Source organism: Eleutherodactylus coqui, chromosome 3, assembly GCF_035609145.1.
Source record: "Eleutherodactylus coqui strain aEleCoq1 chromosome 3, aEleCoq1.hap1, whole genome shotgun sequence".
NCBI classification, from domain to species: Eukaryota; Metazoa; Chordata; class Amphibia; order Anura; family Eleutherodactylidae; genus Eleutherodactylus; species Eleutherodactylus coqui.
Window position 1 is genome coordinate 95,715,087 of NC_089839.1, and position 13,470 is coordinate 95,728,556.

General features: G+C 39.8%; 1 protein-coding gene across 3 annotated transcripts in view; it reads right to left on the reverse strand.

Moving 5' to 3' along the window:
* The window catches only part of TTC27 (tetratricopeptide repeat domain 27), a 383,896-nt gene that overhangs the window by 31,190 nt on the left and 339,236 nt on the right, over positions 1-13,470 (reverse strand). For all 3 annotated transcript variants that reach the window (XM_066595887.1, XM_066595886.1, XM_066595885.1), the window contains 2 exons: positions 7,169-7,334; positions 312-509 (listed from right to left, as the gene is read on the reverse strand). In XM_066595887.1, coding sequence (XP_066451984.1) covers positions 312-509; positions 7,169-7,334 — 364 coding nt within the window. The remainder of the gene's footprint in view (positions 1-311; positions 510-7,168; positions 7,335-13,470) is intronic.

The following is a 13,470-nucleotide window of genomic DNA, read 5'->3' on the forward strand; positions in this document are numbered from 1 at the left end:
AATAGTCTAGACGGTCAAATATAATCCATGTTACTGAGCAATTACAGCTAATCAGAACAATTCTACGTACAGAATACGGATCACTCAAAAACTTGTCATGGAGATCAGTGTGGAAAACGATCATTAATGTCATAATGCAGATCCTTCAGACATGTGCACTAACCACCACTAAGCCCCAATTCTGTAGTCCGGACTACACAAAAAATGGGACCTTGCCAGTGGTGAGCCCTGGAAAAAGGATTTCACTAGACAGAGAAAAGTAATATTAATGTAAAGTAAATGGGAAGTATACACGTAACACTGAATATCACCTTTTCATTCTCTTCAGCTTTTTCACTTTCCCCATTGCCATAGAGCTGGGCATATGCCTTCCAAATTTCAGCATCACTAGAATCCCGGGCTGTTATCCTTCCAAACAGCTCTTGTAATTTAGTCTTTTGGTTACTTGTGGAGTCTCCTTGATGATCCTCAAGTCCTTCCACCACTGCTTTGACCAAAATCTTCAGTACCTATAGAAAATGAGCAAGAAGTGCAGTTTGGGCCTGAGGCATATTAATAATGCTTTGTCTAGCTGACTGAAGGATGAATTACAAATCTTCCTGTTGTATTAAGTCATTTACTGTAGCCCGTTAACTCTTGGGCAGGGTCCTCTTTCCTTTTGTCACATTGTTTGTTCATGTGTTTTTTTTCCTTTCATTTTATTTGTTTGCCATTTCCCAATTGTAATGCACTGTAGAATACGTTAGAGTTTTAGAAATAAAGTAGTATTATGGCCCAAAGGCCCTTTTACACACTACGATTATTGCTCAAAATGCGTTCAAACAGCCAAAACTGAGCGATAATCATTACATGTAAACACGGGCAGTCGTGCGCTATTCCTTCAATTGTCATTTAGCGGTTTTTTTTAAGCAGGCATAAAAACCATCCCTTGGATGTACAAAAGACTTTTTTAACAGTATACTCCTTGTGCTTGTTTTGCATACATAATTAGTACAGTGTTTACTCTGCCAGGAGGAGAACAATGAAATCTGCCAGCCAGATGCTTGCTCAGTTGGACGTGTGTTAATGTGCTAACGATCGCATAAGCACACGCCCAGCTGAGCGAACTCATGGAGGAAAATGCAGATGATTAAAGCCATTATCTGTATGCGTAATTTAATCAAAAAATGTCAGCAATTCAGTCAGTCGGGCGGTTGTTTAAGCAATAATCGTTGCGTGTAAAAGGGCCTTAAGGTGCTTTTAGAGGGAATGATCATTGCTCAAAAAAAATTGTTTAAACTAGTGAAAGTGAGCGATAATGCAATGCTGGGTGCCCATGGAACAGTTTCACTGTGGAAATCTCGTGATTTTGCCGCAGTGAAAAAAAAGCAAGATTTCTGCGCAATAAGCACAGCTTCAAAACCCGCGGCACGTAGCCACGGGTTTTGCTTTGCCACATGCTTTTCCATTGTGTCCGGTTCGCCCATAGAGAGGAGGCCGCAACGTAAAAAAAAAAAAGAATTCTCCCAATAGGCTTTTAGCAGCTTGTAATACACGGGCCACATGCGCTTGTGTGAGTGAGCCCTTATGGTTGTGCAGTGCCATGACAAGTATATTGCTTTTATATAGATATGGGCAAATGGGAGAACTATATAAAAAATTAAGTTGGACATCTCTTTTAACTGAAAGAGAATATATATCAATGTTTTTTATGAATTGAAATAAGATACTAATAAATATTCTTTTATTCAAATTTGTTAGTTTATTTTCCAATTTTAGATATTTTTATACTATTTATTCTATTTTCTGTACATTACTATGGGGGCAGCCATCTTGTCTGAACTGCTGGTAACATTTAGAGATGTACAATACCTTGTGCAGCAGTCACATGGATCATAGAGCCATAAGTCTGGAGATATTCATTGACATCTATGGGTGAGTGTTCTAGGCATGCTCTGTGATCTCTGCAGATGCCATTTTGCAGGGAGGAGGAGGAGGTGAGCTATGACCATCACCTATTGTGAATGGTGGATCCAGTGTTATCTATACATAAGTGTTGCTTTTCATTGTAATCCTACCTGTGATAATGAGATGACTGCTGAATAGTTTTCTCTACAGAATAGAAAGCTTATGTCAGCTTATGAGGCTCAGAGGCAAGAGTGAAAACTGCAGAAATTTTTAATACAATGTTTATGAAAGGGGTTGTCTATTGAAAGATGAACTCTTTTATATAAAAGCTCATTTGGACTCGAGTTCTGATGATCAGTGGGGATCCTAGCAATCAGACATTTATCACTTATCCTGTGTCTTTCATGGTCAAACACCTATGGGCCTTTCTATAGATATGCTAAATCTATATAGATAAGGCAAGATAACGGATTCTACCATTGAACTAACAATGCGCCGGCAGCTGTAGTCTCCATGGTCAGCCTTCAGGACTAAAGATTATATATCAAGTAGAGCACTGGGTATTAGAATCCAATGGCAACAAAGCAATAATTATAAACTCCGTGAGTAATTACACTAATAAAAAGGCTCCACTTTTTCTGCATGAATAATAAGCCATATCAAATAGTGATCAATAATTTATGGGACGCTTAAATAAAAACTAGTCTGCATCAATCAATACATAGCTGAATATTTTATGGGTTAATGAGACAGCATTCTTACCATGCAGGACTGGAGTCTTATTCTAACAGACATCTTAAAGTGAATTAAAGGGGTTTTCCAGTGCCGAGCTGTATACACAAAACTGTAGTGCATTTTTAATCAAGAAAATTTGTAAAATTGCATTCTTTTTTCCAGTCTTAGATGTCTTACACGCCTTCAACAAATGTAAGTTTCTTCATGTTCTACCATATTTAAGAACATTTCTTTTTAATAAGCAAAGTAACCCTTAAGTGTGCAGTCAGATGAGCAATTTTTTTTAGCGTATGTACAATTTAAAATCAGCTAGAATAAAACCAATGCTTTCTAAGGAAAGCAGTCATTATCAATTTTTACATGGGCTAAAAAAAAACAAACAAAAAAAAAAACGCACCTGCAAAAGATAGGACACATGAGTGCAAATGCACTTGGTCATGTGACTTTTTCTACATGCAATGTGCAATTTTTTTCCTGCGGCTGTACATACGCATAAAAAAAAATGTGCTTGTCTGCCTGCACCCTAAAGAGGTTTTCCAGGCAGAGCCGGCTATAAGTGCCAGGATACACCAGGGTTGGAGTGGAAGCTGTTGCGCCGACCCCTGAATAGTGGCTGGTGCTTGTGATTGCAGGCACAGCTTTCACTGGACATCAATGGGACCGCAGCCGGCAATTACAAGCAAGAGCTGCACCTGCAGTTACAAGCATCGGAAGGCAGGTTGAAACCGCATAATTAGATTATACACTGGATTGTTTGTAGTCTGCAAACATGGAGACACATAGGTCTGCACAACTGCTCTATATACAAGCAGCAGGATATTTGTCATCAAGACCAAATTTGATCGTTTGTATTTTCATTGTACATCTAATGGAAGAGGAGATAAAAATAGTAACAAAAGTAGACATACCCTTTAATTGTAAGGGTTAGATAATAACCCGAAGGTTGGAATTTCACACCAGAATAAAATAGAGCAAACACTGGCTAAAAAAATTAATGTTTTATTAATAAATAATAAAAAACAAACTTAGATAGACACCACATCAAGGAGAATTACAGATACTAGTAACATCAACACCCATGGAGCAGGGAAAGGATGACACAAATATGCCAATGGTATGCTTCATAATTAGCAAATCCCAATATGCACAAAAGTGATTAACAGGAGAAAGACTCCTTGAGATATATATATATATATTTGCGCAGCGTTGTCTGATTGTGACGCCATCTTGAGGGATCACATGATGTTTTCAATAGTGTATTTAGGCCTAGGAACTGTTACCCACAAAAAACAAGGTGTGAAACGTGTGTTGGGGAGGTTGTTCTTCCCATAGGTAGGCTTTTTGTGATGAACACTGGTGATTGTGACGGTTGTGTTACTTATGATAACTATAATGCATACTGTGAGTTGCCATTATAGTGTCATCCTTTTCCTGCTCTATGGATGGTGATGGTACTAGTAAAATTCTCCTTCATATGTCTATGTTTTTTTATTATTCATTAACTAGTAGAGATGAGCGAGTATACTCGCTAAGGGCAATTGCTCGATCGAGCATTGTCCTTAGCGAGTATCTCCCCGCTCTGGAGAAAAGGTTCGCCTGCCGGCGTGGGTGACAGGTGAGTTGCGTCAGTCAGCAGGGGGGAGCGAGGGGGAGAGAGAGATCTCCCCTCCGTACCACCCTGCTCTCCTCCGCAGCTCCCTGCCCGCTGCCGGCAGCCAAATCTTTGCTCCCGAGCGGGCAGGTACTCGCTAAGGGCAATGCTCGATCGAGTAATTGCCCTTAGCGAGTATACTCGCTCATCTCTATTAACTAACCATTAGTTTTTCATACAGTGACTTGCTCTATTTTTCTCTGGTGTGATACAAGTTTGGAGCTGCTATCACTTGATTCATATTATGGGGGCACTGTACACATGACGACAATATGCCTAGCCCCATTACAGTGTGCACCTCAATGGTTTTGTTTAATCCCATAAGGACCAGGGTGTTTCAGTTCTTAAGAACCAGATACTTTTTAGCAATTTTACCCATGCAATGGTTTTATGGTCCTATTTCTTTTCCCAGCCTACCACGATTACTTTTGCTGTTTTTTTACCCCCATCACATATAGGGCTATTTTTTAATACCCTTTTCACTGAATTCTTTTTTTCATTTTTTACAATTTTATTAAAAGGTAATGTGTCCAAAAAGTAAGAAAAAAATGATTTTTTAAATCTATAGTCCTTTATTTTATTAATTATTATATTTACATTAAAGTAAAGTACAGGAATCGGTTCACCAATTAGTTCAAGACGTTTTGATCTATAATTTGTATAATCTTGGATTACAGGATGAATATGGCAACAGTTTAGGTTAGCATCGGCAGTGGGTAATTTTTTAAAAATAAATAGAGATATGAGAGCGAGCTTGATAGAGAGATATGAGATACTGATAGATCGATAGAGAGATATAAGAGAGGGATGGATGGATGGATAGATACATAGATAAGACACATTTTTAAAAATCTTATTCTGTTATTTTTTTAAAACCCATTTTGGTAACTTTTTTTTTATTTTAAAACATCTATGTCCCCGGTAATGTCATAAGACCTCTGGGGAACATTCACAGTTATTTCACACTTTTCCACTGTAACTGGAACATCCATAGGAGTCCCAGTTACAGGGAAAAACACCCCTTGGCCGGAAAGTAGTCACTTGTCAGAGATCTGCTAAGACCCTGCAGCTCTGATAAGCCAAGGGTCTCTATCACATGCAGAAAATGCCACTGCTGCTTCCTGTATTCTCTGCATAGCCCTCATTGAGTGCTACATACTTGTAAAGGAGAAGGCAAAAAATTAAAAACCGCCTCTGCTATCTCCACCGGTTCCAGCAGTCTGCTCCTGTTAGATTGCACAAACTTTAAATCATGCGCTGTATATTTACCATCATCCGGGATTAAAACCAAGAACCAAGCGCTGTATGCTTATGGAGCTTGAACCTTAACCTGAGTGACCAAGGTTTTTTCCCCATTTTTATTTTTTCCTCACCTCTTTTAAAAAAATCATAACTCTTTCATTTATCCATCGAAGAAGCTGTACGGGGGCTTGTTTTTTGTGGGACGAGTTGTATTTTTCAGTGGTACTATTTGATGTACTATATTATTAGTTTTTACTCAAAAACTTTTAAAAAGAGGGGAGAGAAATAGAAAAAGAAATGAAATTCCGCCATCTTTCGGTGCGTCTTGTTTCTAAACTGCAAAACTGCAATGAAAATGACATGGGTCTTATTCTATGAGTCAGTATGATTACGTCAATACCAAACTTATATTTTTTCTTTTTGATGTACTTTTAATGTATTTTTTTCAAGGATATTTAGTTTTATTAAATTATTTTCTGTCACCATCATCTGCGCGCAATAGCTTTTTCATTTTTCCATCGACTCACTTGTAAGAGGGCTCAGTTTTGTGGGATGTCCTGTAGTTTACATTGATACCATTTTGGAATACATATGACTTTTTGACCAAAAAAGCACATTTCTGGCGTGCTTAATTTTTTTTTTTTTTGGACGACGTTCACCGTGTGGGGTAAATAATGCGCTACTTTTAAAGATCTATTTTTACAGATGCAGTGATATTTTGGTTAAACTTTTATTACTTTTTTATGATTAGGAAAACTTTATTGATTTTATTTTTTACTTTATTTTTTTAGTCCCAACTTGCGATGCATTGATTGATCATACTGCAATCAGGCAGGCAGTGTATCAAGCCACCCCAGAGGCATGGCTTGATAGGCATTCTGCTATGACAGGCCTGAGACCTTTCAGAAGGCCCCCAGCTGCCATAACACCCACACGGCTCCCTGCGACCTCATCGCGGGGGCTGTAGAGGACCCCCGAACATTGTTCAGGGCGTTTAAAGGGTTAACCACTCCGATGAGTCGCACAGCTTATCGGAGCTGCTGTCATTGGGTGTACAGCCGGCACCCGCGAAGTATGGAGGAAGATCGTTGCGCGATCTATCTTTATACATGGCCTAGCGATAAAGGATGTAAAAATACGCTAGGCCAGTCACTAAGGGGCCAATGTATTAATTGATAGTAGTCATTTGTTGAACATTTGTAAAATATTGTACTAACTCTTATATATCAAATGTGGCCATTACCACTCAACTGCTTACAAATTATAGCTATTCAATAGTGATCTGGCTAAATTTGTGCAATTCAACTTTCTTGATCTTTCTTAAGGAACGATCATAAAGGGGTGTCACCATGTTGTTGCTCCATAATAGTCTGGGTTGTTATTGTATTGTGAAAATAACAATTGCTGTTAGCTGTGAGTGTACACTGAGGACATCTCAAGTGGGGCAAAAAGGGACCTACAGTACAGATTTTTTTTTCAACATAAAAAAACTGAAATTATTAGATCTTTTCCAAGAAAAACTACTAAGGAACAATTAAGATATTATACAACATCTTATAGCAATTGAACTTCTGTTTTGAGCTACTTTAAATATTACAAGAGGAAATCTCATAAACGGCAATTACCTAATGTAATATGTGAAAAATTACCCACCTGCACATCTTTATATTTGTCTCGAAGGTCCATTAGTCTATGGTAAGCTTTAATCGCTTCTGCAAACTCTCCCACATCTGTGCTGGTTAACAGAAAGTTCTCCCAAATCTGCCAATGCTCAAAGTTGCACTTGATGGCTTCTTGAAGAGTTCGGAATGCCTTATGCCTTAGAAAACAAGACAAAGCATTTTTTTATTTATTAGAATACCATTATTATACCGTAGCAACCAATCACGGCAGCTTTCATTTCAAGAGTTGAAGATGAAATTAAAGCTGCACTGTGAATGGTTACTATGGGCAAGAAACAGTTTTTCTTTAAGACAACTTGATCTTAACCCCTTAGTGACGAAGCCTATTTGCGCTTTAATGACAAGGCCAAATTTTGGAAATCGGACATGTGTCACTTTAACATAGAATAACTCTGTAAAGGTTTTACATATCCAAGTAATTTTGACCTTGCTTTTTCACCACATATTGTACTTCATTTAGGTGGTAAAAACAGACTGATAGAATTTGTGTGTATTTATTAAAAGCGCCAAAATTGGGAGAATTTTGAAACAATTGGCATTTTCTTCCGACATTTTTTAACTGCAATATGTCAAATATATGCAAACATACTGAACACATTTTTGATAAGATATATTTCCATCTATTTACATTATTCTGGAAGCAGATTTGAAAAACTTTAGATTCTTTTAAACTATTTAAGAGATGTACAAATTTAACATTGGTTATTATGATTTTGAGGAACATTTTGTTTTCCTACACAAAGCCAAGACTGGAAAGGCTCATAGGTGTCAGAAAGATAGCTACCCACACAAATGACCCCATTTAAAAAAATACACCCCATAATATACACTGAGGTGTGCCAAGAGTATTTTGACCGCACAGTTTTTGTTTCAGGAGATCATGCAATTTGGAGGAGAAAAAAAAATAAAATTTCATATTTTTTGCAAATATGTCGATTTGCTCCCTTAAGGACATGGCCTGTTTTGGGCATAAGGAAGCAATAATTTTTTGGGGCTTTTCATCTCCACTTTTCAAAAGCCAGTTTTTATTGGTGCCATTTTTGGGTACATAGGCTATATTGTAAAATTTTAATTATTTTTTTTATGATAGCAGGAAGAGAAAACACATCAATTCTGCCATTGTTTTTTGGTTTTTCTAACAGCACTAATAATGCAGCATAAATGACACAATACATGTTTTCTGCAAGTCGGAACGATTACAACGATACCAAGATTTTTTTTTATTTTTTAGGTTTTTCCACTTTTCCGCAATAAAAATCCTTTTTTTTTTGGAAATTATTTCTTTCTAAATCGTTGCATTCAAAGTACTATCACTTTTATTTTTCCATAGCCGGAGCTCTGTGAGGGCTTGTTTTTTGCGTGACGAGATGTAGTTTTTATGGTACATACGGCTTTTTAAATCACTTTTATTGTGTTTTTTGGGAAGCAAAATGAAACAAAATAAGCATTTTGCCGCAGTTTTTTAGGGTTCTTATTTTACGCTTTTTGCCGTGCAGGATAAAAAGTGTGTTCAATCTGCTGTTCGAGTTGTTACTGATAGACAATACCAAATATGTGGGATTTTAGCTTTTCTACTTTTTTTTGTATACCAATAGTGGAAAAAGCACAAAAAAGTGTTTTCTTTTTTAAACATCTTTCTTACACTATTGTTTATCTTATTTTTACACTTTTTATGTCCCTGTATAGGGACTTGTACAATCACACCAATGATCGCTATGATAAATCATTGCAGGACTTCTGTCCTGCAATGCCTTATCGCTAGTAATAGGCTCTCATAGGCAATGGCAAAGCAGGACGCCTGTAGCTGGCATCCTGTTGCCATGGCTGCCCGCCGGCCCTCTGCGATTACATCACGGGGGTTTGATGACGTCACAGAGGGAGCACCCTCCCTCTGTGAGTCCTTTACACGGCGTGATCTACATATATCGCAGCATGCAAGGGGTTAACAGCGGGGATCGCTATTCTGATGCAGCCCCGCTATGCAGCAGGAGGCCGGCTATCGGTAATAGCAGACTCCTGCTGCTGGATAGTGCAGGATCTGTCCTATACATGTACGTCCTGTTGAATTAAGTACCCCTCTGCCAGGATGTACACTTACACCCTGTGGCGTCAAGGGGGTAAAGACAGGGTTTTTTTCTATATAGTGCACATGAAAATGAAGATCTGCACCCCAAAATGGATCCCTTTGTTTGTCCCATGTTCAAAAACATACCCATTGTGGCCCTAATTTTATGACTCTATGCACAACGGGGCCCAAACCAAAAGGAGCAGCTGGTGGCTTTCAGAACAGATATTTTGCTTGAAGGTGTTTTAGGCTCCATTGCCCACTTGTACAGCCCTTGAGTGTCCAAACAATAGAGAACCCCCACAAATGACTCCATTTTGAAAACTAGACCCCTTAACGACTTCATCTACGGGTGTACTGTGCATTTTGACCCAACAGTTTTTGAATAAATCTAAGCAAAGCAGAAGGGGAAAAAAGATTTTCATTTTTTTGGCAATTGTGTCATTTTAAAAACAGGTTTTTTTTTGTACAGCACACAAATGAATGAAGACTTACACCCCAAAAATAGATACCCCTGTTTGTCCTCCGTTCAGAAACATACCCATTGTAGCCCTAATCTGCTTACAGGACACATAGCTAGGCCTGCAATGGAGGGAACACCCTTTGGCTTTCAGGGCTTTCTCACTTGTGCAGAAAAAAAAAATTGACTCCCTAAAAAGAATACCCCGCCTTTTTTTGGCATTCCCTAAATCTTAGATAAAAGTAATAATGTAAAACTGTGTGGTGTGTCTCAAAACAGGGGAAATTAGGAAGGCCTGGTTGGGATGGGCACATGGGACAATAAAACTGGGTATCCCTTCTCCTCCCCTCATACTTGCTCAGACTCAAAACCTTTTGGGGGGATTATTTCTTGACCTCAGTGACAGGGATGGGGTGTAAAAAGTGGCGCCCTGTGAGGCTTTGTAATCTTGCTGAGGTGCAGTGGTCTCATACAGAAGGCACTCAACAAGCTCCCCTTGAACTGCAGGAAAGTGAGCATTCCCTGCAACTTCTTTTAAATGACGCAGGCATTACAGGCAGCGATCTGAATAATGCCGGGCTCACACGGCTGTATGTGGAATCTGCTTACGGAGGCTTGCAGCGGATCCCAGCTGTGAGCCCAACCGTTGCCCTGCGTACAGCCGCGTAATAAACTGTGCATAACTACGTACTTACGCAGGTGGTCATGGGCAATATGCCTTTTTTTGATTTGTTTATTTATATATTCTGCGTGTACCTGCAGCTAATACAGAATGTAATTGCGTATGGGCTGCAGGTATATCCGCGACCATAGAGCATAATTGGGCTCTATGTCATGGATATCCACGGTAAAATAGAACATGCTTCCTCCTGATTTCTGTGAATGGATTACGTAATTCCAACTTGCTATTGTGAGCGGAATTGTGTAATCCAATACATTTGATTAATTCACTCACCGCTGCCCCCAGTCACTGCTCCAGGCTCTCGGCTACTTCTAGTAACCAGGAGCAAGAAGATTTTAAATTTCTCAGGCCCTCCCAAGCTTCTGTACTTGCATCTGCCATTTTGCCGACGGGCACATGTGCAGAAACAAGAGAAATGTCCGAGGATAATAATCCAGTCGCGGGACAAATTCAGGGCCTTGGTTAAGTAATTTCATCTCCCCTCATGGATACAAACCTTGGGTAGCCAATAGCAGGGAGCTGTTACTGACGCAGACCCAGGGGCTTTAGTCTACAGAGCTGGCGTGTTTTTACAGCCCTGTAGATTAAAGCCCAGACACCCAGAACATGATAACACATATGGTTGGTCATTAAAGGGGTTGTCCCGAGAAAGCAAGTGGGGTTATACACTTCTGTATGGCCATATTAATGCACTTTGTAATGTACATCGTGCATTAATTATGAGCCATACAGAAGTTATTCACTTACCTGTTCCGTTGCTAGCGTCCTCGTCTCCACGGTGCCGTCTAATTTCAGCATCTAATCACCCGATTAGACGCGCTTGCGCAGTCGGGTCTTCTCCCTGGTGAATGGGGCCGCTCGTGCCGGAGAGCTGGTCCTCGTAGCTCCGCCCCGTCACGTGTGCCGATTCCAGCCAATCAGGAGGCTGGAATCGGCAATGGACTGCACAGAGCCCACGGTGCACCATGGGAGAAGACCCGCGGTGCATCGTGGGTGAAGATCCCGGCGGCCATCTTGGTAAGGTAAGTAAGAAGTCGCCGCAGCGCGGGGATTCGGGTAAGTACTAAACGTTTTGTTTTTTTTAACCCATGCATTGGGTTTGTCTCGCGCCGAACGGGGGGCCTATTGAATAAAACAAAAAAAACCTTTCGGCGCGGGACAACCCCTTTAAGTCTTAACTTGAGTCTTAGATCTGCCCCATTAAAGGGTTTTTCTGGAAATTCAATACAGATAAGCTCTCCTCAAGATAGGCTACTAATATCCTTTTTGTAGGTGCGAACGCTCAGGACCCTCTATGATCAACTGTCTGAAGAGGCTGCGGCGCTCAGGTGAGCGCTGCTACAACTGCGCTGCGTACAAGACACAGAGCTATACACTTCATAGTGGCTGTGCCTGGTACTATGAATGGGACTGACTGGCTCTCAGGCCATGTGACTAGCTCACTTGGACTCTTCAATCAGCGAAACAGCAGAGATTGTAAGCAGTGGACCCCCACCAATGAGATATTAATAACCTACCCTGAGGATAGGTCATCAATATTGAAATCCAGTGGCAATATAAGGAAAGACTATGTTAAAGACCTATTCCAGTTGTAAAGCTACTAATAGATATCTGTGTCATGTTTATGCACAGCTGGTTATGGGTATAAATCATGAAGCCATTACGTTCTTACCCTAGCCTACATTTCCGATGTTTCCCTATATTGCTATTTTCCAAGATGGCCACCACATCCCTGCTGATAAGCAGCTTGAAACTACATTTACCACAATTCCCAGTTCTGTCCTTTTCTGTGTGCATCCCCACTAATCGCTGTTCTGCTTTTGGTTTGCAATGCGATTCTAAGTGCTAAATATTAAGAAAAAGAAAGTCCCTGCCATTTGACAGAAACTTTGAGTAACTAGAATACCCATTAAAGATTGTACTGACCCATCTAACCAAAGTCAATACAGTCTAAGTCAATAGAGGTGGTGAGCACAGCTGTGATGCACTCACTGGCTACTGCTTGTATAGCCTATTGTGATACAGTATACTGAAAGAGAAGCCATGCCAGATTTCAGGCTAGATGACTAAAACATTTTCAACCTCACAATCGTCAACAAAGTTGTTAGTTTACATAAAACTGTGACTTATGACAAGACGTCTTTTTAGAGTGCTACGGCATTGCAGGACATAGACATTAAATAACCAGAGGCGTTGTTGATCCGGGTCTTGGAGTCAGGTAGAACTTTCTAAAATTGATCCATGGATTATTCTGACTGCCATTATGGAGTCGGGAAGGAATTGTTTCCACCAAATGCAGTAAATTGGCATCTGTGTCATTGGGTTTTTGTTTTTTTTGCCTTCCTCTGGATCAACAAGGGGGGTGGGGATGAGGGGGTGGAAACAGGCTGAACTAGGTGGACATTTGTATTTTTTTCAGCCTTGCATACATGTAACTATGGTTACCTCTACATGTTTAGCTGCTGTATTCTCATAGTAACATAGTATTTTATGTTGAAAAACTACATATGTCCATCCAGTTCAGCCTATGAACTCACCAATGTTGATCCAGAGGAGAGCAAAAAAAAAAAAAGAAACCCAATGAGGTAGAAGCCAATTTTCCTCATTTAAGAGAAAAAAAATCCTTCCAGACTCCAAGTCTGGCAATCAGAATTAGTAATTCGTAATTAGAATCAGTAATTAGTGACTATAACAGGTAATATTGTAAGAAAGACGTCGGGCTCGCTCTTGTACTCATATCAAATTCACCATCACCACATCCTCAGGCAGAGAGTTCCATAGTCTCACTGCTCTTACAGTAAAGAACCCACTTCTATGTTGGTGTAGAAGCCTTCTTTCCTCTAGACATAGAGAATGCCCCCTTGTTACAGTCACAGTCCTGGGTATAAATAGATGGGAGAGATCTCTGTATTGTCCCCTGATATATCTATACATAGTAATCAGGTCGCCCCTCAGTCTTCTATTTTCTAAACTCATTGCTCAATGTCTTGGTCAATTGCCACTAAATTGATTCAGGTAGTGTATAAAAAGTACATAAATGAATTTCATGATCATCATTTTAGAGTA